We start from the raw sequence: 26,878 nt of genomic DNA on the forward strand, positions 1-26,878 counted from the left end.
TCTCCACAGCCAGTCCCACATCTGTGCGGGCTGCATCGATTGCTTCTGAGCTACGTAGCAGTCCTCAACCTTGTAAATGGCTGCCAGTCCCAAACTAGCCCGAGGCAAGAGGAGGTTGGATAACCACTGAGTCACTGCAGTGCTGTGCTGGGCCTGGGCTGGAGTTTTCAAGCTATCACTTTCCTCCTGGAGTGACAAACAGGGGTGACTGTGGGTGCACATCTATGCAGGAACAAAAGGTTCGGTTTCCTCCTCAGGAGGAATTTCTTGCTGTTGCTACTGTCTAGGAATCCAAGATGACGGATCCAGTGAACTCAGGAGGCATTATAAACCTTCACGTACAGTTGACAAAAGCATGAAACAGAGCCAAGGCATACTCCTTCCAGTGTTTTCCAATTGCATCCTTTTCTTGTCTGGCCTCATAAGAGCCAGCTGCTCTTAATCCCAGCATAGGTTTGGGAGGACATTGTCACACCTGCGGAAAAAAGATAATAGGATTAAATGTTATCGACATATTGACACCTTCAGATATTTTCTAGATATTTCTTATGCCTGCAAGATTGGGGGTGGACGGTGCTACCCCAGCTTTAAAATGAGCATGCTACATGCAAAAATCACTTGGCATATCAAAGCTGTCATTTGGATCCAAACAATTCCAGTAGTTTCCTGTCTGATTCGGTCCTTTAAGCCAATATATTTCATGTTTGTCTGGATCCATACCGTCTGCTGTTTGAAAATCAGGGTAAAGGATAAAAGAGAAAGGAAGAACCTTATCTGCTGCTGATTTCAGGAAAGATTTGAAATCTTGGATATCTTTGAGTTCGTGTCTACCTTTCAGTGCAGTAGCTGGACTCAGTTCAATAACAGGGTTTCAAATTGTTCCCAAACCTTCATTGTTAGGGAAAAAAAGGCAAAACAAAACAGGAAAGACCTGTTTCTGGAAGGGCTGTTGTATCACTGAAAAAGGCCCCATGGGGCACCTGACTCTGGAATACGCTTATTTATTATAAATAATTTCCATGGCGTCACATTAACAAACATAAAAGGTCATGAACTCCTGTATTTGAAGCAAATGTGTTTGACATCTGGGATCTGGCTGAAGTTCCTCCTGTGGGATAGATTGTTTGCGCAGAGCTTTATTGAAGAATAATATTAAGAATGAATTACGAAATATTAGTGTAACCTAGTAAGAAATTATTGTATTTTACAAGCCAGAGACAAAATAGATCTCACAGAACTATTTTAGTTCATCTGATTCAAAAGTGCATCAACGAATGATAGCTGTGACCAGCTAACAGCGAAAATCTGTGGGGTTTAAGCACTGCAGTTAGAAACGGGTTGGAAAGAGGGGTCCAAATGCAGGCACTTGCTTAAACGCACGTCTGTATTTTTGTTACACCCCTGCTCTGTGAAGGGAGCGAGGAGGGAATTGGCAGGGAGCCTCGGTAGCTGGGGAGGCCGGGGGCTGAGGGGGCCAGGCCACCCCTACGCACACCCAGGCAGGGCGCGGGGCACACCCAGCCCCAGGCATCAGGCACCAACGTGGGGCTGGGGTGGTACGGAGGTGGGCAGGGCACTGGGGCTGTGGGGGGCTGGACACTATCACAGTTTCTCTCTTCTCTTGCCCAGGCCAGTGAAAACCTGGTAAGAGCAGCCCTTTCCCAATACCTGGGGGGATGCTCCCCGGGCCATTTGTGAAGCCCAGCCACCCCAGGAGGTGCTCTCCCATCGGGCTGAGATGGTGCCCACCTCCTGGGTGCCTCTGGGGTGTCTCCCCAAACACTGTTCCGGTCCCTCTTGGCTGTGACACTGCCCAGAAGTGCCTCTTTCTACGTGGAAGCGGTGATGAGAGGCAGCTCTCCAGGTCCTCCCAGTCTCCTTGGGGACCGGGTGCCTGCCTGACCAAGCAAAAGGCAGAGCAGGCAGCCGATCCAGGGACAGGAGATGTCCAAATGCCTGCCTGGCCCCTTTCCTCCCCCCGCCTTTTTTGGGACCTCAGGGCGAGGTGCTGCTGCCCTGCCCTGTGTTTTCACACCATCGTCTCTCCGGGGTCTCCTCAGGGCCTCAGAGCTGGCCTCTCTCCCGAAAAAAGACACAGGCCTGCCCAAGGACAAGCAGATGTTCCTCTCCCCGGGATGGAGGGGCCAGCCAGGCGTCACCCGCGCACAGAGCAAGGGCAACACACAAAAGGTCCTTCCTGAAAGGGACTGAGTCAAGAAACAGGCCCAGCTTGTGAAGCACAAAAATAATTTATTGTTTACAGTTGTAAAACTTTTTTTGGCGCCCCTTCTATTTTAAGGTGAAGTCAAACTTCATTAACCTTGCTGAAAGGGGGTGAGGGCAAAAAGCTGTCCCAGAAATCACAACACTTTAAAGCCTGCCAGCCCCGTGGAAATGAAGGAGCTGGGAAGAACATCCATGGAGGCCAATCACTGGTTGCCCACAGAAGCTGGAATGCTGTTCTTCCATCTAAAATTGCTTGGTTCAAAACAAGAGCACATGTTGAACTTCTAGCTAAAGCTTCGGGCTCGTCCCTCAGGGAAAGGCAAGGAGGCAGAAACAGGCTAGTCTGGCTTGGTACTTAAAACCACTTAAGAAATAACGTAACTAGAAACAGAGGTTACCAGCCCACTCTACCCTAATTTTAACGCCTTAGTCCAGCTGCAGGGTGTTTGGCCATGTTCCCAGACAAACAGACCAACATACAGCCAACCTGCTGCCCACCCTCCCCGGCCTCCACTCTGCAGGCCCGCCGGCAGCGTTGGCTGCTGCTCACCAGTGCACCCCAAATCACTGGCAAGCAAACATGCAGGCAGCCACAACCCTTGCTGATATCATTAGAGATTTTAGGGCAGGAAAAAGGATGCACTCTCACCCCAAGGCAGGGTATTATGCATATTTAGCTCATGTTTGGATATACGCATAAATATCGAGAGAGGGGAGAACATGCAGCTCTCCAGGGACCGCTCCGCTGAACAGACTGAGTGGGTTACCTTCTTGGTACAGCTTGATCATACACCTAAGCTGAATGGTGCAGGTGTCATGAACCTATGTTTTAACAGAAAATCTAACAGCTGCAAACTGCAGGATGTTTATTCTTGACAGTATTTTCTTGACAGATTATTCTCAAGAGTCCTGAGTCAGCAGTAATAACTATAGGTACAAGTATTTGTTTGCAGGACACAGTAGCTTTGCCATGTTATTTACCTGTGCTCCCCAAGCCAAAAAGTTTCTATGTGTATGATTATGGTCATATGACTATGACTATGACTCACCTTCTATGGTGAGCAAATACCCACTCACCTCAAGTATTGCATTCAAGCTGTCACTATTGCTTTAACTCTTTGCTCCATAAGAACTAGATCATATGGTAGCAAGGAATTCAAGGGTGAAGGGTTAATCATTTCACTGCAGCTCAGGGATTAACTTCACATTAAAAACATGTGCATTTGTATCCGAGTGACATAATGAAAAATGTGGTGGGAGATGGAAGGTGCTCTCATTCAAGCAAGCAAAGATTTATTGAACTAGTTCTTCAAGATCCTAGGAAACCTAACGGAATGTTTCTCAGCCAATGTACTGGCTGCTCCCTTGGTTAGACTGATGTGGTGATCCCATGACTGACAAGGGTTTTCATTAGCAGGCAGATGGAGGCTGTGTTTCAGCAGTAGATTTTAGGGGGCCTTGGCAATCATTCTGTAAGGGTATGGTGACTGAACTGTGCAAGAGCCCAGGAAAGGAGAAATAACACAGGCTAGAAAGAGAAAAAATGTAAATGCAGAAGTGCCGTTAAAGATCAGCAATCAGCTGCCATTTGGGACAGTCCTTACGAACAGTGGCACAGAGTACGAACCCTTGCGTCAGTGTGAGCGAGCTGAGGTCACACATGCTGTCCTAATGACTTACTGGTGTCAGAAAATGTTCACGTGTATGAGATGGGGAGCTGCCATCCAGCTTCCTGGAAAAACCACATAGGGCTCATGTTTTCCATCACCATGTGGCTATGTGCAGGCTGACACACAGGAAAGTTTCACAGCATTCAGCAGCACCTGCAGGCCCCAGGAGTAACTGGTGCCACCAAAAACAGAGAGGGGAGGAGAAGGCAGGAGTTCTGGTACACAGAATACAGCCCGTGGGACTTCTCAAGTAAATACAATTCATAGCTCACCCTTACGGAAGTGCGCAGGAGGTTAAATCCCTGCAGGATATCAGTTTTACAGCCCAGCCAAACCCCATCTCTCCAGCAGCACAGTGTTCTTTACCAGCTGGCTGGACAGCACTTACAGAAGAGAAAGTACAACCTCCTTCGCCTGTCCACACTTGAGTCAGCTGCGGAGATACCATAGCCTTACCCACAGAGCTCTTGCTGAACAGAGACCCTTGGCTGGGAGGGTACTGTCAGAGCAGATTGGTCTTGCATTGTGAAAAGAGCAATAAAAAGGGAGGGGGTCACAGTATTAAGTCGCAAGTGAAACCCCATCTAAGACAAACATGACAGCATGTATAAGAACAATCTGAAAAGCAGACTGTAAGCAGCCAGAGAAAGAAGGATGCAGTGGCTCAAGTCTGGAAACCTCAGATTAGGCTGTTTGAGCTGTATGCCAAGAGCTAAATCTGAGCAACTTCGTTTCCTAAAGTGTCCTTTCTCCAAAAATTGAGTTGAATGCTCAGCTGTTCGGTGGCTTCACTGGTCAGGCCACTTCTACCAAGGCACCCCAGTGGAGACTGAAGAACGAGAAGTCTTTCATCATGGGTTACAGACCTACTTTCTCATTTTCTTTGACCACTTCTAGAGAGTTGTTTGCTTCTCCTGAAATTTTGCAGCCCAGCGTTCCTGTACTTGGCCTCTCCTCTTTCGCTTTGCGTGTGTGCCTATTTCAGTGTAAATTTCCTTGAGCGTGTGATTCAGAATTAATGCATTTGCAGTGTAGTGGAGGGAACTGACATGTCCTCGTGATACTGTAAATGGGCAGCAGCAGTTCCTTTGAGCTCAAAACAGCTATAAAGATCTTTATCGGCTTTCTGAGTGGCTTGTAAATCATCACAACCCCAGTGAATGGCGTTACTACCTACCTCACTTCTGCAGTGAGTTATTTAAGCAATGAGAATGCGAGAGCAACTGTGTGACGTAAGTTCATTCACTTCCCACAAAGCAAACCAGAGCCAGGCTTGGCTGCCCTTGCAATTTTCTGAAATAAGAACATTCCACCTGCAAAACACAAACCCAATCAACAAACAGCCAAACCTCATTAGGCATGGGTCATTGAGTATGGTGTGGGTGGAAAAGCCTTTCTTGTACTAAGGTCACAAGCTATGTAGTGCAGGTGGGAGTGAGAACTAGCTACTAGTTAACGATTTATGTAAGAGGAAACCAGTTCAGTCTAAATTACCTTATATTAACACTACTTGTCAAGGAGACAAGTTTATTCTGCAGAGCTAAGCCAAATTCTGCCTGTAGCCTCATGTTCACTGCACAGACTCCCACCTTCACTGGTCCAGGTTGTGCCTCCAAGACCCAGTGCAACTGGGAGAGGAGAGTGGCACTGCGTCAGGCTGGGAGGAGAGCTCATCTCCTGGGATGCTCTGGGAATGCCTCCAAGGCTGCAGCATGCAGGCTGTACACCCTCCCATACACCCTCCAAACATGTGCTGGGTAATGCATGGCTGGTGCTTGGGGGAGCCAGGCAAGGGAGCCATCCCCACCGCCAGAAGCGATGACCTGCTCCAACCTTCCGTGGAGTTGCAGGGGGAAGAAATGCCTCAGATACGTCAAGCTCCTGGTACAGATAAAGTAGTATTACACAAAATGTTAATTTGAGCCTTATCATGCATAAACCCAGCAGGAAATGAAGGTAAAATACACACATGTACCTCCAAATATGGGCAAGTTTACGACGTAAAAACTGTGAAAGAAAATTAGCCTCTTGAGAATTAATTGTATTTTGCTTTGAAGTTTTCTCTGCTACTGTATGTTACTAGCGTTTATGACCAATAGGTGTACCAGTATCATTGATCCTCATTCAACTTGCTTTCCAGAGGGGTTACACGATTGTGGCATGAATGCTTGCAATGACCTTATATGATCACCACTAAACCAGGCAACGATCAAAATAAACTCTAATTCACTAATAGTGTTTGTTAGCAATATATTTTTTTATTTTAAAAAAACTTTAAAACAGTCCCTACTGGCATATTCAATGTAAATTGCTCACAAGTTGTAAACCAATACAAGAATTAAAAAGCTCATTTTCTGCTACAAATTAAGTAACGGCTATAGGTTAAAGGGGCAGGATGAAGGACACTGATACCATCCATTTTAAATTACAGTATTCCTCTTCTGAGAAGGATGAGGACTACAAAATATAACATGTTTATTAATCTGGACAGCCTGCAAGTAAGAGTTAGGGAAATGGCTGTTTAAGCAGAAGCAGAAGTTCCGTGGAGCATCCGTCAAGCTTGGCAGTGAGTCCTTCTCCCTGCCTCTGTACTCGCTGCAGGAGAAGCTGTTGGTATATGTTGGTGATCTATATGCTATACCTTAAATTGTACTTACAGGCTTCTGGTGTCCATTAGGTGACAGGTTGGCCAGGGCAGCATGTTTTTTTTGAAAACTGATGCTGCATTCAAACACATGAATGCTGCCCTCCTATTTTTCTTGAAGTGACTGTTAACACTTTTCTGTCTTTCAAAGGCCCAAGCAAAGCTAAAACGCTTCGTACAGCAAGAGAGAGACTTGTCTCAGAGACCCTGCACACTCAGAGCATTCCTTAGTACTTTTACATTATCTTGGTTTGTCCTTCCCTTGCCTCTGGCCAGGCCTGCCTCTTCCTTGGCCCATCTGTCAGCCCACCATTGTGTCTGTACTCTGGTAAGGATCAACCATGCTTAATCCTGCTGGTGGGAGACAGGGATGCTGGAGGTCAAGGAGTGAATTCTTCCTTTTCCAGATGTGGCGTGGGATGTCTTCATTCCAGAGCTATTTATAGGCTACATGGGCACTTATCTTTCTAAGGAAATAACCTCCTTTTTATATTTTGGGTTTCTGGTTGATTATTTTTGTCCATAGCAATGACGTCATAACCAAAGCACTGAAGATTAACCAACGAGCAAGCTCTTTTTTATTAAATTTCTGGTTCAGTTGTAATTTTATCACTCAATAAGTCTCTTTTTTCATCTGTGGGAATGACTTTACACTGGTGTGAACTGAATGCTGTCACTTACACCATTGTAACTCACACAGAATCAGACTGGGTAATTCTAAGAGAGCACAACCCTGGGGAATGGCAGAGGGATATGCTAGAGCTTGCTGCAGGTAGTATGCATGTGGTAGGCAACAGCTTGGTCCTGTCATTTAAAATCTTCCATAGATGTAAAAAAACAATGAGAAATTTTATACACATTATGAAGTAAATCTCCACTTGACATCATTAAGAAGTCAATGAAGATATCCCTTCTCCAGCTGAGGGCATGCCTGTATGAGTTTTGTGCCTTCCTCACTGACCTGGGGCTCAGACTTGGGCTGACAGGTGTTTCTGATCGCTGTAGGAGCCTTGGGATCTCTGTAGACCTGCTGCTGTTGTTTTGGAAGCAGCCAGTTTTTCAGCATCATGGCATCAGATGTCACAGTCCAAAGGAATATTTTTAAATTATGAACTAGATTCAGGTTTTCTTGGGAATACTGATTTGAATAACAAATCTGTGTAATCTTGGCAGGCCTTCTGCCTCTTTGTTTGCATTTCACATAATTTACAAAATTATTTTACTGACCAAAATGTTTCTTAAAACCAGTGATTTCTTATGAATACTGGAGAACTCTGGTGCTGGACTTTTGAATTGTGTTTGCATTATGTGTAGTCAGCCAGGAAACACCATATGTTTTGAGGATTTTGTCAAAACTAACCTTTGTAGCTATGATTTCACATGTTGAATCCAGAACATTTGCAGCAAGTTGCTGATGAACAATCTCCAGACTAAGGTCCCTGTCTTGAAAAACACATGCACGTGCATTACTCTGAACACTGCAGAATCTCAAGGAAGTCAACATAATCCCTTATAGGTTACATAGAGGAACAATTTCTATGAACGATGCATGAGTTGTGACTCTGCAAAGGCTTGGGTGTATCTTGATGTTTTAACAATATGTAGAGTCAAGTGCCTGCGTTGGCCTTTGAAGAACAGGGGTGAGGAATCATTCATGGAAACACGTCAATGAATGGCTTAAAATACCAGAGGAAATTTTGAAGTGTCGAAAGGTATCTCAGGAAATCTTAAAGTACCAAAAGATAGTGCCCACAGAGAAAGAGATACTGCAATCATACTACTGTTTATTTACTGGAAACAATCTTTCAGCTCTACTGTAAAAATAATACATATCTGTTTACATTTATACCACTGACACTGAGATTCAAGACTTAAAATAAAACTGGGCTAAATCCAGACCTGATGCAACGTGGTTAGCAATCACTGACTTCAGCATAGTGGTGATCACATTGCACTCTCTGACTGGGCCAAATACTCTGTTTGCAAAGTGGGAAAACCTCATCCCAGGTGTGAAGAGCTTAAGGACATATTGCATAAGCATGTCCTTATCAGGCTTCTTAAAAAGCCTTAGGACTATCAAGCCAGCATGTTATAGAGAAAATTTCAGGAGAACAGTGATTCATCAGGACCTAAAAGAGCATCTATTGCCTTCAAAACTGGAGGGTCGTGGGGGTTTTTTTAATCCTCTTCATGAAACTACACTCTGCCAGCAGGCTGGGCAATCCCTTCAGCCATTCAGACCTAATACTTTGCTGTAAGGGTGCTTACGGACATCGCAGAGGAAGGGGGCAGAAAAGCAGCAGATGGGCCAACAGCAGTGCCTGCATTTCCAGTGAAACACATGAAGGGCTTGTTGTACAGATGGTGGGTGCAGAGGAACCTGGCAGGGAAATAATGGATCTGCCCTGGCTATGAGAAAAGCAACTCAGGTCAGTCAGAGCCTAGAAGAGACATATAGCCTACAGCTGGTCTCCAAAAAGCAAAGTGAAAAATGTTACGTAGTGTCAGAGAAGTGGAGCTCACTCAGCATGTGCTTGCAGTGCATGACCATAATGAGATCACTTGTCCAGGACAAACTCAAAAGGGAGAATGAATGATTTCTGGGATACAGGAGGGAATTGAAAGAGATTGAATATTTCAGGAATTTTTGGTTGCTGAAGTGTTTTCTAAAGATCCCTTTGCTACCCAGATACATTCCTCAATTCTTACATCAAGGTTACCGCATCATTATTCATTTGCTGGTGTAGAAACGCATCTGCCTTGTACCCAAACTCTCCCTCGTGTGACTTCACCAATATTAGTTGAGTTATGCGGGGGGATCAGTTTGGCCAATGGACACCACTAGAGGGATCTCAGAAGTTTGAACTAAGAACTGGAATAGGTGAGATTTCTACCTCTTATGTGCACACTTATAAACATCAGATGTACTCAGCACTGAAACAAGTGAGGAAAGAGGCAGCTGCAGGATCAGAGACATCCCCAACAGAAATACCTCTGGGCAATTACACTCCCTACGGCACTGACCCTTCAGCACAGGTCACCTTTCTGGGCAGGCTTTCTGCGGAATCCCCGGAAGACTAGTTATGACCATCAGCTTCAGTCTTCATGCATGGCACCTGCTTTGGCACTGAGCTATTCAGAATTGGTTCAAAGACTTGCAATAACAAAATGTGATGGATGTAAATCACTTGCCTGCACTTGTGTCAGATGAGGGAACACAATTTGCTTGTGCCATGTTATCTTACAACTCTTTGACTTCCAAATGCAGAGCGACACTACCAGAACTAGTTTTAGCTTCTGTAAATTCTCCTTGTATACAGATACATATACATGCACAGTGCTTTACACGTGCACAGGGAAGATCCTAAGGATATGTTTTAACTTTACACTAAAGACCAGCAGTCATGCAAATTATCACCAGCTGAGGGTTTTGTCCATCCAGGATAGAGATTTATTCTAATGATAGTGCCTGTCAGGCTTGAATAAAGTCAGGGCATACTTTTATTCCTTTTTTTTTTTTTTTTAAACACCTTTGTGCTATGAAATTTTCATTGAGTTCTAATACAGCTACATGCTATGGAAGATATTCAGTAGCATATTCTGTGAATAAGCCAGACTGGAGAACTTGAATGACCACAAACCATACTGATTCTATTGCTCTGCTTGCTCTAGACAGAGAAAAATGAATATGTAAGTTCTGCTGATGCTGATACCATGTTTATGAAACAATGGAAGTTGACTCTTCTAAAAGCTGAGCCAAAAAAAGGTAAATATGAGTACATGCCCCCAAATTGAAAAGGAGAAAGCTCTGTGTGAATGGCCCTGGACACTACACTCTGGGTGACCAGGTACTCAAAGAAGCTTACTTATTCTCAACAAAGTTATTGTTTTCAGAGAAGCACAAACTGAAAAGCGATTCTGTGGGATCCAGCAAACTCTTAGGTGAAATAGCATTTTTTTTTCTGTGTCAAAAAAAGTCAATCCCCTAAAAATATCTGAAAGTCAATTAAGCCAAGTGATAGGACCCGTTCAGCTCTACAGCACTGGATCATTCGTCTTTTGCCATTCTTCTCCCTCTGGCAAGTAGCATGAATCACTTGGTTCATTTATCAGAATAGATTCTCCTTCTCAGTCATTGTGATCTGTATCAAAGATTACTGCCATTTCTGCTTTTTTGTTTACTTTTATTCCAATTATTGCACTGGCAATAGGTGCTGCACAAACACAGTGAGAGGCAATCTTTCTCCTGAGGACCTTTGTTTAAACAGACATGACAGCAGACAGGCAGGAGAGGCAAAGAGCTGTCCCTCCCCTGCTCGGCCAGGGAACATTTCTGCCACCCTGAGCAAGGAGCACGTCAGAGCAGAGCTGGAGGGAAGCCACATGTACCCAGACCAGGGTCAGTGCCCTCATCTGGTGCTAGCCAGAATATTGTCTATTATCTGTATGGTAAAACTCTTCGCGTTAGAAAATCCTCTGCAATAGGTTAGAATAAAGAACTGTTTTCTGAGCAGACCTGGAATTCTGTCTGCTTTTAGGGAGGCCTGGCCTCAAAGGAGAACATGAATGTATACAGCAGTTGCAAGTTTGCATTTTTAACTTTCATGCTGTAAAAACCTGACATGCATAGTCCTTTTTTTTATTTGGTGAGAACTGCTGTAACATACAAGCCTGCGATGGTCTATTGGAAACAGACCCCTGACTAGGAAATAGAGAGTTTAGATGTTATTAGCTGCTAGTAATTTATTATTTTGATATTGGCATATATTTTGGCAAAGTTAAAGTTGGCTGGAGTGATAGTGAGTGATGAAAGATGTTATGGCAGTTGAGAAGTGGCTGAATCCCTTTGTTTCCAGACTCCTCACTTTTTTTTAAGGCGCAGAATGTTTATATAGAAAGTGTAATATTGTTTTATGAGTATTTGCTGGACCCTGCTAAAACCAAGCATTCAAGATTTACTCTTTTAACAAAGTGTATTGTTATGGAATACCTCTGGGTTTTGATGTTTCTAAATTAGGGTTAAATCAGGTTGGTATGTGGGCGCCATGGGACAACAGCCCAGAAGTGAGAAACTGTCTGAGGTCTAACAGGGTGCAGTTCCTCTCCAGAAGGTGATGTGCTGGCAGGAAGAGAGAGGACTCCTCAACTGGACATGAAGAAGCCATAACACAGGGGCACCAAAGGGGGAAGAAGGGGCTTTTAAGCACTGGGAAAACTTTCAGCATGTTAAGAGTTTAACATCTTTAATGCAAGACCCTGCCTGCCCCTAGTCTGCTCTCTGGGCCACCAGAGCCTGCTTGTTTCCCATGTCTCACTTGATCATCTGGGACACATGAGCACTTTTAGCCCCTATAAACTAGCATTCTTCCTTCCTGGTCATCTCTATTTCCCCCTCCAAGACTGTGGTATATGATGAGCCATGATACACTTAGGAAACACATTCTCATTTTGGATATTTCTCTGTACATTTCCTCTATATTTATCTCCTCCAAGTCGGCTACTCACAAAACTCATTGGCTTCCTGCCCTCAGCTTGGCTTACTAAACCCTGGAGCCAGGCTCCAGCCTTTTTGTTTTTACACTAAGGGACAGCCTGCGTACAGAGCTGTGAGCCACAGGATACCAGGACATTGTAGCAGCACAGAGAAAACTTTAAACCATTAAGAAATGGAAGCTGCTAAAGCATACTCAACTCAGCATTTCTTTGCTGTGAGCCATTGCATCAGGGCTTCCTGCAAGGTGAGTACAAGTAAAAAGAGCAGAGTCTCTACTAAAGCTAGGGAAAACCGACTCCAGACTAACTCACAAAGCTTATTAAGGACCAAGAGAGTCAATTTGCTGATTGTGTCATGCAGTCTGTGTTGTGATAACTTTCTGAGTCTGTATTCTCCCATTTAATACTCTACTTTAATGAAGACCTCACATAACGCTTCTACTCTGCTCCAGCCTGCTCGCATTATAGTCTTCATAAACTCCTTTTCCCAAGTAGCATTAAGCACTTCCAGTCTTCAAAAAGATGAAGCAAAGGTTATCTTTCCTGCCCTAGCAATGCTGGAGAGCAAATGAGCCAGTAAGGAAAAAGCAGGGGGAAGAAGCAAAAAAGAAATTTAAGAACAAAGCATATGAACCCTCATCCCTACTAAAATAAAAGACCAAACAGCCAGTGGCTTCAACAAGGTAAGCATTATACCTCCAAGCTATACAATTATTTTTATTTTTTTTTTCACCCCCCTAAACATACATATAGATTTAGCTTAGCACTGTGAGGCCTCAGCTGGAATACTTTTCACAGTTTTGGGCACTGCACTTCAAGAAAGACATGAACCAACTGGAGAGAATCCAGATGAGAGCAATGAGAATGATCAAAGGTCCAGAAAATGTGATGTATGAGGAAAGACCAAAAGAATTGGGTTTGTTTAGACTAGAGAGAAACAGTCTGAGGGGAGACATGACAACAGTCTTCAGACATGTTGAAGACTGCTGCAAAGGGGAAAATAAATTGTTCTCTATTTCTACTGGAAGTAGGCTAAAAAGCAATGGATTTAAATTACAACAGAAGAGAGTCAGATTAGACTTTAGGAGAAACTTTCTATTGGTTACAGCAGTTATACCTGAGAAGACGTTGCCTATGGAAACTGTGGGATCCCATCGTTTGAGGTCTGGGTACTGGTACAGTGGGGTCTGCTTTGAGGCAGAGGCATGAACAATAAGACTGGTCCAAGTCTTTTTCAGCTTATTTTCCCCAATGTTAGGAATATAGGACAGTGACTGAACGTGAACAGAACAAGTCATTTTTTTTCTGAAGGAATTTGGACAGGTCTGAGCTGAGTGGTCCTTGAGCAGATTAGTTGCTGCCTTAACTACAGTTAGTATCACTACCTTATAAGCACTACAAACTGTTTGCAACTACCACACTCAGGAAAACAGAGAAAAATAAAATTCTGATTCTCATCTGCTCTAAAGTCCCTGGACACTATTCTGGCAGTGGAGGCCTGTGTCAAAGAGTCTGGGTGTAAATAAGCATAACATCCTAAACATTGTAAAACATACCAACCAGTGATAGATTTCTAGGAACTCTGTTATATAGAAAGATTTAATACAGGAAGGAACCCAAACATGTGACGCTTTGTTAGAAAGTAGAAGATTACATAGTACAACACGTATTTTGGAATGAATTTACAATGAATTTTAACTATAAAATAGAATCAAAGAAAAAACAGGTGAAACTAAGACAAATGCAAGGTGAATTGAAACAAAGTGCCTGACAGAAAATTCCAGAGATAATTGGGAATGTAAGTTAGTACTTCTGAGATCCCTTGTTTCAATAGGTGGCTTTTTGTTTCTGTTTCTGCTTGTTTGTCTGCTTTCCATTTATGATGAAAAAAAAAAGAAAAGGCAAGATTGCAAAAGCCAGCTTTTTCCTCAGTTTCTTTGGTGCTTTTTGCTAAGCAGCCTTGGAGCTACAAAGGTTCACAGTCTTTCAAACATAGACTCATACCCTAGAAGTGTTTACAATGGAAAGAAGAGTCCTTAAAATATATGACCACATAGAGAATCATATGGGATCTGCTGACTGATACATCTTCAAATGTCTGCATCCTGGTAGGGACTGTGCATGAAGAGGCCTCCCTCCTCAGACAGGCATAGGTCACCGGGTCAGTGGAAATACTGCTTTGGTTTAGAGCTGCTATACGTACTGGCTTCTGAGGAGAGAGTTCTGCAGAGGAGGAACCGTCTCTTTTGTTTTAATGTTTCCAGGGCACAAACTCAAGGTTTAGAAGGAGTACTGTGATACGTATATCCTCAGCCGGATGACAGAGCTTCCTCTGAAGTTGATGACGGTGTTAACAGTGATCATTTCCAAGTCCAACTGAATAGTACGGGGCCCCTTCACAGGGCGGGTCATCACCAGAGTAGCACTGATCGGTCCCGTTTGCTGTGCACAAAACAAGAGGAAACAGGTGAGATTTGAAAAAACGGCTCTTGAAAACTATCACCTCAGGTGAGACCACATTATGGCCATGGTCCCTGAGCAGCCTAAATAACACTGTTTTCTGCAGCATTGTTAGAAGCTACTGCAATTCACAGGAGAGGTGCTTCATTTCAGCTTCTGGCTCCGTTTCAGTGTTTTGTATGAACTATCACCTTCTACAGTTTGTAAAGCCTTTGGGAGCCCTGCACATAAAAGGAGCTATTGAACGTAGAAATTTGCTATTGTCCAAATGGAAAAAGATGAGAACGTGGATTTAGCGTATGCACAAGCAGTGACACCTTTTTTTTTTTTTCTTTTGCACGTGAGATATTATTTGATGTAAAGAGCACTGTTACTTTGAAGCAGCAAACACCAAGAAGGGGTTATGTTAACAGAGCTTGGAGAACAGATGTTCCTATGTGAACAGGATCGGGGTTTGTTGTATAATTGCGTATGTTAAGGTTGCAAAACCTTACCCTCTGCAGAGAGCTTTAAATCTGTGAAGGCCCTTCAGAAAAATCTGTCTTTTAGTAAGTGGAAGCAGACTTTTGGAATATCTGGCCAGAACGGTGGATTACGAGCATTTACAAATCAGACCTCCGGACATTAAAACTGCACGCACTTTGTTTTCCAGCAGAAACACGAAGCGGGACCTGTTTGACCTCCGCGAAGCGGAGCGTGTGCGTGTTCTCTGATGAGAGGAGGTCGGCAAAGCCGTGAGGAGGAGCCGGGGGGGCCGGGGGCCGGGGCGGGCGCTGCTGCCTTGGGCCCCGGGAGCCGCCTCCCACCGATGGGATCCCTCATGACTTTGCAACAGGAAAGATCTTGTGAGATGCAAGTGATTGTTCTTGGACCGCTTGTCGTTCCGGAATTTTGAAATGCTTTCTTTTTTCAACAGTGAGAATCTGAGGCTCTCAGGAGAAATGTGTATTGGAATCTACTGAAATCCATCACGCTACCGGTTTCTGTGAGGCATGGGAACTATCGATAGCCGCTGAACATTGCTTAATGTGAATATCAAAGCCAGGTTTTGCCTAGAGTTAAAAATCAACCTTCTGAATGCCACCATCCCTGGTGGCTGTGCCTCATTCTGTCAGACACTTCCCATCACCCCTGCGTGTCAGAGGTGCAGCGAAGGTGACTGGGGTACACAGATGTCTTCTGAGGAAAATTCAGATTAAAAAAAAAAAGTAGTTGTGTTTTCTCTAACAGTGTCTACATCAAATGTGCATTCTCAGTGAAAAAAACACATAATAAATGAAAGAAAAGAACCCAGAAAGTAAATTCTTGGGACAAAGGGGTGGGGGTGTGCATGTGCTTACTGTTTTGGGTTTTGGGTTTTTCACTTCCCAATGAAGAGTTTAATAAAACAAATGAGAAACGGTGACTCTTTCAGTGACAATTACTGATTGTCCATCAAATAAAAAAAGGTTTGGTGCAATAGTTTCTCTTGAGCATGGGAGACCTGAGCTATTCTTAGACATGCATACAGCCCTGGACTTTCCTGAACCTAATGTCTCATAAAACAAGCGTGTTTGCTTTGGGTAGGTTGCCTTCTTGAAAGAGCCAGCAGCCCCTGCAGATCAGCACACCGCTCTGCATGTCTGCATGTAAAAATGCCTCATACTGAAGGTTTAAGTGATATTCATTAAAAACTGAGTTCTGCTGTCAGAAGGATATTCAGCTAACAAGAAGATACTCCGTGTTTTCTCTAAGTGAGCGCCAGACTTACCCGCATGTAGAATTCCCTGCCCTCGTTCCCTGATTTGATTTGGAAGATGTAATAGGCTCCAGGGTAGCGAGTTGTTGCTTGCATCTGAAAAATGTCAGAAGGCACAGACCGCCCGGACACCATATCCATCACTCTGTACAAGATGGTGAATGGCTGATCTCTGCAACCGGCGTTTTCAGCTGGACACATGCAGCGGCTAATTGTCAGAGATAGGATTGTCATCAGGGGTTACAAATTGCTGTAATATTTGATTTGTTATATGCAAATACAGCTGCATAAATGAATAAACAAATAATGTTGTCAAACAGCTAAAAGAATCAATGAAATTTGTAATGAATTTTCTCACTTTTAGTATTCTCTGTGTTGCTATTCTGGCCTACCTATATCCCTGCCTTCTTTTTCTTGTCTTCTAGGCCAAAATATCTTGGCATCTTTTGTCTCTTCAGATCACTCAAAAAATCTGTACTTTCTTTAAAGCAGCTCTGCAGGTATAGAATACCCAGTACGTGTTTGTTCTGATAGTAATTTAAACTGAACTGTCCCCAAAATAATGTTAATTATTGGATCATTTCACTGATGGTGCTACATAAATGTTGTACTCTTTGTTTAACAATCTTTTATATACTACATGAATACATACAGGGAGACATCCTGGATCAAACCAAAGTTCTAGCATCAAATGCAGAACTCTAAGGAAGAACAAGATACCAAGTCAGGCGTATGACACTTCCACCAAAAGCCTCCAAAGATGTCTTCTGTGTATTCATCAGCCCTTAATGCATTTCTTATCCATCAGCTTGTCCAGCTTCCCCTTACACCCACATGAATGTTTGGCATCCACAGCCCCTGCGGCCAGGAGCTCCACAGCCCCCTTCACCTCTCTCTGCACTGCCCCATGCTGACTTTGTCTGATGCTCCCAGCTCCTCTGTTGAAAGGAGAGCAGCCAGTCAATCCCTGCTCATCCTCCTCACGCAACTCAGGGTTTCATATTTGACCTCTTCATGGCTGAAGAGTCCTAACTTAGTTATTTCTCACAAGGAAGCTATTCCATACTTTTGATCATCCTCATTGCTCTTTATGAACCTTTGTCCAGTTGTATTTCTTTTGAGAGGAGGGGAAGACACTGCATAGTCTTGAAGATCTGGGTACACAGTGGCATGTGCTCTAAGGATAGTCTCCACCTATTAACACCTCAAATTCAGATTGTTTTTCTGACCTCTAGTGAGTACTGCAGATCATGGAACTATCTATAACAACCCTCAAATCTCAGTTTGGATGGATTAAGATCAGATCAGTGCTCTTTATTTAATTTGTGAATTTGGGATTTTCTTTTTACTTTACATTCATCTACACTGAATTTTTTCTGACATTTTATTGCTCAGTCATTGAGGCTCCTTCTGCAATTCTTTTCTGCCCACACTTTTCTCTGCTGTCCTCAGATACCGTTGCAGATTTTGTCCATCTCGTGGTTTATCCTTTTTCCCAGGTTGCTTACAAATATGTTGGATAATGTAGGTCCAGCTCAGACCTCTGCAGAACTTCACTGTGAAAGTTGACAATTTAATACTATACTCTATTTATTTTTTATCTTTCAACCTCTTATTGTTCTGTGCCAGGGACTTCTCTCTTACTTATGGCTGCTTAATTTCCATAATAACCTTATGTGAAGTTCTTTTCAGAAGCCTTTGGAAACCCAAACAGACTGTATCAGCCCATGTGCCCTAGCCATATGCTGCTGATTTCTTCAGAGAACTCTAGTAAAGTTGTGAGGCAGGATGTCCCTTCATAAAAGCCATGTTGGGGAATTTCCTGGAAAAGAGTCGGGTTTTTTGCCTATTTTTTCTATAAACTCCACTACCGACACCAATTTCAGACAGTTAATCTGGCATGTCCCCCATAAAAAGGCTCCTGGCATTATAAACACCCAATTCCTTCCACAGAAAACACAGATGCAAAGAATTCACTTGGCTTTTATAATGACCACTTCTAGACATATGCCACAAATTAAATGCAGTCACATCTAGACATGAGCCAAAGCCACCAAACAAAAAGCTCACAGATCAAGAGCTCTGGTGCAAGCTGATCTGCGAGGACTCTATAGTTGAGCTCTGGAGAATTTAGATACAAAGGCTTCAGGTATTTCAAATTCCAGTTTAAGACTCTACCACATCTGAAGGTAGGTAAACCCAGAACTGGAAGAACAGAACGTATCCACTCCTCAGCTGCCCTAGTTCAGAAAGCTATGTAAAGACATGAATAAATGATAATGGAAAGAAGCTGATTCTTCATCTCTTGCTTTTCTATAAAATACATTAGGCTACCAAGCAATCCCAAGTAATTGGGTTTAGTGCAAACACTATGGATGAAATACTGTGGGCTGCAATATATAGAGACTTCTCTGGAGCTGAAATCTTTTGAGTGCCAGGTAAATAACCTCCAAAAATGTAAAAGAAACAGGCAATTTTTAGAAATGTGGGATTTACTTTTTTGCTTGCTCAAATAATTCCAAATTTAGACAGCAACAGTGCTAACAGCCCCATCCAGATATACCCAACTTCTGGACAAGGCTAAGCAGTCTGTGGACTTTTCAGCACTTCTAACCTTTAAGCAGTAGGAAACTACTTGTATCCTGCTGTAACTATCATCTAGTGTTTTAAAATACTTCCCAGACATAATCTAGTTAATATTTACAGGAAATACGCATACTAAAAAACAGGCTGCATTTGAGCATATATGAAGTCCGTTAGTCATGTAAGTAAATGTCTCTTATTACATTACAAACCTTGCTGTTTTCTCTACTCACTGGTAAGGGTTTTTCCAGTCTAATTTCCCACACATCTGAGTGTCATGTAATCATGTCATATCCCACCTAGTGACCTGGTAAGGAATTGCAATTTATTATTTTGATAAAGCTTACCAATGCTAAATGCAGCAACAGCATGTATGTATAGGTCTCTAGACACACTTCATGGCTGTGTTGTAAAAATGCAGCTTATTGATTCACTCTAGATACACTTCACACAGAATTTGCTTTTGTGGCTGTGGGTATGTTACTCACTTCTCATTAATCTGGATATAAGGATCCTCACATCTTACTGGGTCTAAACATTTATATTCTCCTGGGATATTGAAACACGTTTGCTGTGGAGTGCAGGTGAAGTTTCTGGTTTCACATTCATTGATATCTAAAATACAAGAAACAAGAGAAAGGCTAAAGCAGGGAAATACGTGCAAGACAGCACTCTTACCAACCCATTTCCATCTTAAGGAACTGCCTTAAAATTCATAACACTCTTGCACCATGAGAAATGGCCTTTTGATAACTGGCCCCCCTTTTAAGATCAATTTTTACTCCATTCATTTCTCCTTATTGGAGAATAATGGCACTCCCATATGCTAAGTGCTGCAAAAATAGAAAAGAAATTGGCTGCTCAAGCTCTCTGACCTTAGAGAACAGGAAAGCTAGAGAGATGTGCAGCAGAGAGGAGAGCATCTGAGGGCTTTCCTGTGTAGTTGTTTCCTAGTCAGTAAAGTCTTACTTACACCAACACACCAATTCACCTCAGTGGGACTATTCACGTGATGACATTCTTACCAGAATTACATAATTGGCCCCTACGAGTACTTCACTGTGCAATGCCAAGACCAAGAATCTCAGTTCTTGAAAACCTCTTTCCACACACAGAACCTATTTTCTGGTCCCCTGAGGTTTTAATCAGTGCAGGAATGTTCTTACCTTGGCAGCTTCTGTTATCGTCAAGCAAGTTATAGCCCGAAGGACAGCTACAGTAGTAAGAACCAGGCCCGTTCACACATTCATGCTGGCAGAGGAACTCTGAGAAGCTGCATTCATCCATGTCTGCAGTGGTAAAACAAAGTTTAGTGCCTTTGGCTTTACAGTCAAAAGAGCAGTCCCACAGGCAGGTGGCCATCCAGACTACGTGCCCATCACCCCAGCTGGAGGTTGGCACCCTCCGGCTCCCTAGAGCTCTGCAGTAACCTGGCAAAATGCTATACAACAAGTTCTTGGTTAAAGATTTTTCTCCTAGGGAAACCTAAGCTGCTGCTGAACACAACGTGTGGCTTTTATTTATTTATTTTTCTTTTGGAATACCTGTCACCAGTTGGCCATGTTTTCAGTTCTGTTTTACGTCAGAGATAGAGCTACTCCAACAACAAAGCTGCAACTGCAATTTGAAAGGAGAGACTTGGCAGTGGATTTTTTTTTCCTCTCTTTTTTCTGGAGAGCAAACTTCCCTTTCCCAGGGCCACATGGGTCCCAGCAGAACTCCTGCAGCCAGCCCCGGCTGTTTTATGTTTCTGAGCCTCTAGCCAGTTACTTCCAAGGCATTCCAGCAGACTACAGAGCTCATCCCAACTTGGGTCAGACCTACTGGAAGGCCCGGCCGTCTCCCAGATACCCAGGAAGCTAAGCAGTCAGTCAAATCAGAGCTCATCCCAGCTTGGGTCAGATCTACTGGAAGGCTCGGCCATCTCCCAGATACCCAGGAAGCTAAGCAGTCTGTCAAGTCTCTGACTGAACACAGAAACTGTGCTTTTTTTCCCCTTGCACTGATGAATTGACCAGTCATTGTATTCTGCAGAATCGTGCTCAAGCGACAAAAGACGAACTTCAGAGCTGCACATGGAGGCATGGCTGACTGAGAGGAAAACACATGCAAAGGCGCTAGACTGAGGGAGGCTGCAGTTAATCATTTCCTTATTTCCCTGTTCAGGGGAAGAAAGAAACAAAGGCCAGAGCCCCAGCCAGGAACTCCCAAGTTCTTATTCCCAGCTCTGACATGCTGACTCTCCCAGGCAAATCACTTTTACTCTTCAGACTGAACTTCCCTTTCTTCTAAACTGGGCTCAGTTCATTTATCCACTTTTGGTGGTTTGTGCAGATGGATTGGAAAGTATTTGAAGTCCAAATATGTTAAAGTGGCTTTATGGCTGCAACCATATTATCAAAAGGGAGATGAAAGGAACTCTACACCTGCATAGTCCTGTTCACTGAAAAAAAACCCTTCCTGACAAAACATGGACCAAGGGCTGACTCCATAAAAGGACTGAGATGTCACCCACCCCGTCGAGGTGTCCTAGCCCAGATCTCCAGCACATCAGAGCCATATAACCTGTGCTCAGCTGCTGTCAAGTGCTGGAGGCACTTAAAGCCCCGAGGGTCCTAGATTTCTGCTGCTGAGCCCTCACAGGACAGACACACCTTTTCTGTTCCTAAACACATCCAGCATTCTGCTGACTACCTGCAGAGGACAAGATGGTAAGCCTTTCAGAACACATCTAACGCACATGCAAGACCTCTGTGATTAGAAAATAATGCCAACATTGGGAAACCCAGGTTGAAATCTCTGCCTCTGTCCTTGAATTGGGGCAGGGATGCATCCCATCATTCAAGGTAAGCTCGCTGCTAGGCCATGGTCCAATTCAGCAGCTGTTGAAGTACATCTGGATCCTGGGTGTCTCATAGGAATGTCCTTCTAACGAGGCATTCCCTTTGCAAGCCCCAGCAATGTCTAGTGATTGCTTGTGAAGTGAAAGAAGCTCATCCAGAGAAATTTGACCTGCTTTGACAAGCATTTTCTTGCACAGAATTGTCAAGAAAAGGTTTTCTGCTCTAAATCTGGGTGGTGGAAAGTCCCTTTTGCTGACTTAATTCTCAGACACGAATGAGGCTCAAGCACCACCTCTTCTGTCACTATTTTGTATTGGCAATGTTTATGTGGCATTGCATTGAACTTAACTGGTTCAGGCCCCCAACTAGCTTGGGAGCACATAAAAAGGTGCAGGAGTCTAACTTAGAAGCAGAAACTCCATTAGAAAGCAGAAAACTCAAGTTAGGTGTTGCAGCTCTAAATGTTAAATGCATAAGACCCTTTAGAGATTTAAGTCTTTGTTCTTTCCCTTATAATAAGGGAACAGCTTTCGAAACACTAATCTATACACATACTGCACATCACATGTCCTCTGTCTCAGAAACAGCATGTTACATCTGTTTACTGTAAATTAAAAAACAAGTATTTTCCAGTCCATTTTTTCTTCCAAGAAATATTGGCGGGATTCTCTATTTTATCAAGCTGTGGGAACGTTAAGCACAGAAATGTGTTTTGCCTTCAATTAAAACAAAGCAATAAAATAAAAACAAAAACAAGAGAGGAAAAAGTACAGTGACATCAGCACAGTTTCTTCTGCTATGTGCTGAACAGATTAGCACTAGCTGTACTAAGAAACCATATACTGTTTCTGAAGTGTAGCCAGAGCCATGCAGGGGAAACTGGGGAAGGTTTCATGCAGAAGTGTGCAGTTGTAAGAGCATGAGAAATATATATATTCAACAGACAAATGGAAAAGTGCTTTATATAAAGTATTTCTTTAATCATGGAAGAATGTCCTAGGAATATCGCTACTTTACTTGCTCTAATAAAGCTTCCTGTTCAGCATTGCAAAGCGTTTTCTTATGTTTTGCTGTTATCTTGGAGCTTTTTAATATTTAGCTTATTTCTTTAAAACCATTTGCAGCCCTCCTCCATTGTGCTTTTCTGAGTATTTGCTGTGTGCTATAACTGGAAAGATGATCATATGAGTTGCAGCTATCCTGCTGCTAATCATGGACCAAGGCAAAAGCTTTTAAAAAAGCATGTACAAAACAATACACTGGAAAAAGAAAACTTAATAGAATTAAAGAAACCAACCAAATAAATAACTAAAGACAGTTACCACTGCAGTTAACTCCATCAGCTTCCAGTTCGTAGCCAGGTTCACAGCGGCAGAGAAAAGAGCCGTAGGTATTGACGCAGGTCTGAGTGCAAGGGTTTTGGCTTGTACATTCGTTCATATCTATGGGAAACCAATGCCCAATGCATCAGTGACTTCTCCCCAAACTCAATTTTCAATTCATTACTGTAAAGCATTTCAAAGAGATTAGCTGTACAGTCAGAATTATTTGTTCTGAAAGAAATATAACCAAGTCAGTATTGTTTCTTGGGATTCAGGCTGATGCCTGGAAATAGCGTGTTGGAAACACAACATGCGTGGAAATGAAGCATTTTGGGAATGTCTTCAATCAAAAAAATAGCATGGAAGATGGGGATGAAATATTTACTACAAATGCTTCTGTCTTTATCCTGCAATTTTAAAACCATTGAACTGATTTTGTCATAACAGACCTGACACAAAATGCAGCAGGATATTCCTGAGGAAGATAATGCAATGAGGAATGGTCCTCATGGAAACCTAGGGCTAAGACAAAACCATATTTTTTTTCCTTTTAGGACACTAGCAGCTTCTGGACATCATTAGCACAGACCATTTCCTGCAGCATGTGGGAAGATGCTCCCTGCTTAGCTAGGGAGAGGATTTATGAAGAGGTTGTGTTGACTTTGATTGAGGTAGCACATGACAGCAAAAGGTGGGCTAATGCTCAGGACCCTAGTCTGGAACTTGGGAGACTCAGATCTAATTTACTGATCTGACAGACTTTTCCTGTCTTGGGTAGGTCGCACAGCCTCAGATTTTAAAATTAATTTCAGTGCCTAAGCTCTTGTAATTTCAGTGAATTGAGTAACTCTATATTTTAGGGGGCTTGGGCCTCTGTGCGTATTTCTCCTGATACACACTGGTCATGTTGCACCTGTACCCCTCCGAGGTACTGTGAAACTACAGAAATATCTCAGGCTGACAAACCTATGAACATTTTCAAAAGCAATGATGGGAAGGTTACTTGTATTCTAAAAACTAAGCAAGTTTTAAGGCTGTTGCTGGGTTGGGACCAAAGATTTCAGTCATGGGTTACCATACACAGTACCTTGGCATGATCTTCCATCATCATTAAGGGTAAAGCCTGGGTTGCACGTACAGGAGTAGGAACCGGGCACATTGGCACACAGCTGCTGGCAGTAGCCGTAGCGACATTCATCTATATCTATAGATGGGAAAGATGAAAAGTAGAGTGGTCTGCATTTTCACATGCAGGTACAAAGCAGCAAACACACTGAGTCAACAGTACCAACAACACAGACATGACCCAGCGTACTGCTTACGGATATAACAGCCAAACTTTCAAGTGTTCAGACCCTGAGTTATAGCTGAAATACATCTCTACCCAGAAGAATGTACTAATGTGTTTTTTCTCCACAGCTGACATCTATCAGTATGTCCAATGAACTGACTGTTGTTGCTGTAATCTTCAGCTTAATGTGATGTCACCAGGAAGCCCAGAGTCAGTCCCTTTAAGCAGCTACCTGGAAGCATACCTGGTACCTGACACAGCCCCTCAGCACAAGCACAGGCAACGTTGTAGCAAAGTTTTGTCAGAATCAAGATAGAAACTTTTTTCACCTCCACATATACCAAAGCTACTCACTGGAGAAGCAGCAAGTATTTGTTACTAAATACTTCTTTTTTTAGAGACGTTATTCTTCAAAGACTTTTTTTTTAATAGTCACATTCATATTTTATATAAATTTTTAACTGACAAGTTATAGACTCTAAAATGTAAACAGTAAATTTGATGCCAAAATAGCAGTTTGGGCTGAATTGCAGCATTAGCAATACATGCAACTGACTGTTGTAAACACAAGAAAATGCTAAGATATGTATGATGGTAAATGCTAGAAGAATTTTGCCCCTGGACTAAGAACTGGAATGAAACAGCTGGAACAGGTGTCCTTTCCAAGGCTTTACCCTTACTGCTTTTGGTATCAACTGGCTTTTGATTTATGGAGATTTTTTTAATGGCTACTCTCAAAGCTTTGAAGTTAAGTTTGTGCAGTAGAAAACCAAGTGTATTATCTCCAGTCAGTTTGCCAGAAGAAGCAAAGCAGGAAAACACAGATTTTGCTGAAATGACCCCCACCGTAGGTTCCAACACACATGAAAATCAAAATGGCAGTATTCTCCCTACGGTTACATATATATCTGCATGAGTTCCAGCAGTTCATTATTTGTTAGCTAAATTGGCTGCTTCCTGTTTTAGTGTTAAATATTAATAATGTGTTGGGAAACTGAATTCTTGAACAACTTGAACATTTATATGATGTGGTAAAACCATAAAAACAACAATGTTGTGAATCTGTTGTATAAGTAGCTACATCCTGCAATTCAAGTTTATGTTATTGGCCTCATTGGGGCAGTTTTGCCATAGAAAGTCTCAGGAAACCATTCTGAAAATGTCAGATCTTGGAAAGACTCTCTCTGTGTAAAAAAACAAGGACACAGACACTGAGGTTTACCCCTACTAGCTTTTATTTCCCACTGCATTCTAAAAAGCAAGATAACCTGAAGGCCAGGGTCAGCTATGGCACGTACACCAGCAGTAGGCTTGGCCCAAATCCTGCAAAAAGTGACATGGGTTTTAAGTAAATTAATCCCTCATTTCACTGACACAATGCATTACTTTAAATACATGCTTTGGCTTTTGCAGGACTGTTAACTCCAGAGTGCTACATTTTGAGGATAAGGACTTCTACAGGGCTGCTTCTTGTGGGTGGGTCATGTGGATACTGCTGTACTGGGCTCCTCCTGTATAAACTTTACTGGGATAATTACAACAGATAGAAGTGTAGCTTTTTGTAACTGTGGTTTACTAACAGTGCACCAAAAAAGCTCGTCTCTAAAACCCAACCCAGCCCTCTGATCACAGTAAATGGTCTTTTACTCCTTTACGCCAGCAAAAATCACTTCTCCAAGACCAGTGGAAAGTATGGAAAACTGAGACTTTTTTGACACTTAGGGAAAATACAGCAACTCTCAACACAATTTGCTTTCAGCTCTTTGCATTGCCTTGTAATAATCCACCCCGTGTTTATTTCAAGTGGGCAACACTGGGACGTTATTGCCTATTTTAAATAGCATAAGCAGATACTCAAATCAATTCAGCAATGCAGCCATTTCATTTCTCTGGTATATCCATCAAGCACTAAAGTTCTTTAGATCCATGTCCAAATCCTGAATGCTGCACACAACCCTTTCATTTGGGCCATAACTGGGAGAAGTAAATGGGTAACAAAAGAGGTGATGCAGAGCATCACCTGCCCTCCCTCATCCCCACACCATCACGTACGCCTGTACAACCCCCGCCACAAGCTTTTTTCCCTGAGAGAAGAGGAATTACCAGAGATTAAGGAGCAGGGGGCTTGGAGAATTCACATCCTAGGGGAACTACAAGACAGTGATTCCCCAAAGTGGCTACGGCTGCACAGACCCCAGCTTGGACGAGGCTCAGCTCTGTCCCTGCCAGGTGAGTTACACAGCAGCTGTTTACAGTAGTTAGGAAAGCATCCGTGAGTCAGTCCTTTGCTGGAATTGGTGCTTGGGAGGAGAAAGCTGGAAAATAACTGGAGAGGCTCCAAGGATGAATGGGCAGGGAAAGCCCGTTCTCCTTCCAGCAGAGGTGTTGTGACAACACGGTCCAGCTCCACAGAGCTGGCAGGCAAATAGCCTGTGCCGAGGGGAAAAAAATAATAATGAGCAAACTTTAAAAAAAAAACCCTGTTGTATCCTATCTCCTAAGTCCTATCGGTGTACCTAAAATAAACATCTACTTCATCATCCCATGGGCATGTCAAGTGAAGGGAATGGGCTGGAGGAGAGAGGAGCTGTAAGGTTTTCCTGTGCTG

General features: G+C 43.0%; 1 protein-coding gene across 1 annotated transcript in view; it reads right to left on the reverse strand.

Annotated features, from left to right (window-relative positions):
* Positions 1-14,313: 14,313 nt before the first annotated feature.
* Positions 14,314-26,878, reverse strand: part of FBLN5 (fibulin 5) — a 46,270-nt gene continuing 33,705 nt past the window's right edge. Inside the window, exons 6-11 of the mRNA XM_009477612.2 lie at positions 24,067-24,183; positions 22,980-23,099; positions 19,981-20,103; positions 19,303-19,429; positions 16,244-16,439; positions 14,314-14,475 (exon numbers count right to left, since the gene is read on the reverse strand). Coding sequence (XP_009475887.1) covers positions 14,314-14,475; positions 16,244-16,439; positions 19,303-19,429; positions 19,981-20,103; positions 22,980-23,099; positions 24,067-24,183 — 845 coding nt within the window. The remainder of the gene's footprint in view (positions 14,476-16,243; positions 16,440-19,302; positions 19,430-19,980; positions 20,104-22,979; positions 23,100-24,066; positions 24,184-26,878) is intronic.

The sequence above is a fragment of the Pelecanus crispus genome, chromosome 6 (genome assembly GCF_030463565.1).
Source record: "Pelecanus crispus isolate bPelCri1 chromosome 6, bPelCri1.pri, whole genome shotgun sequence".
Lineage (NCBI taxonomy): Eukaryota > Metazoa > Chordata > Aves > Pelecaniformes > Pelecanidae > Pelecanus > Pelecanus crispus.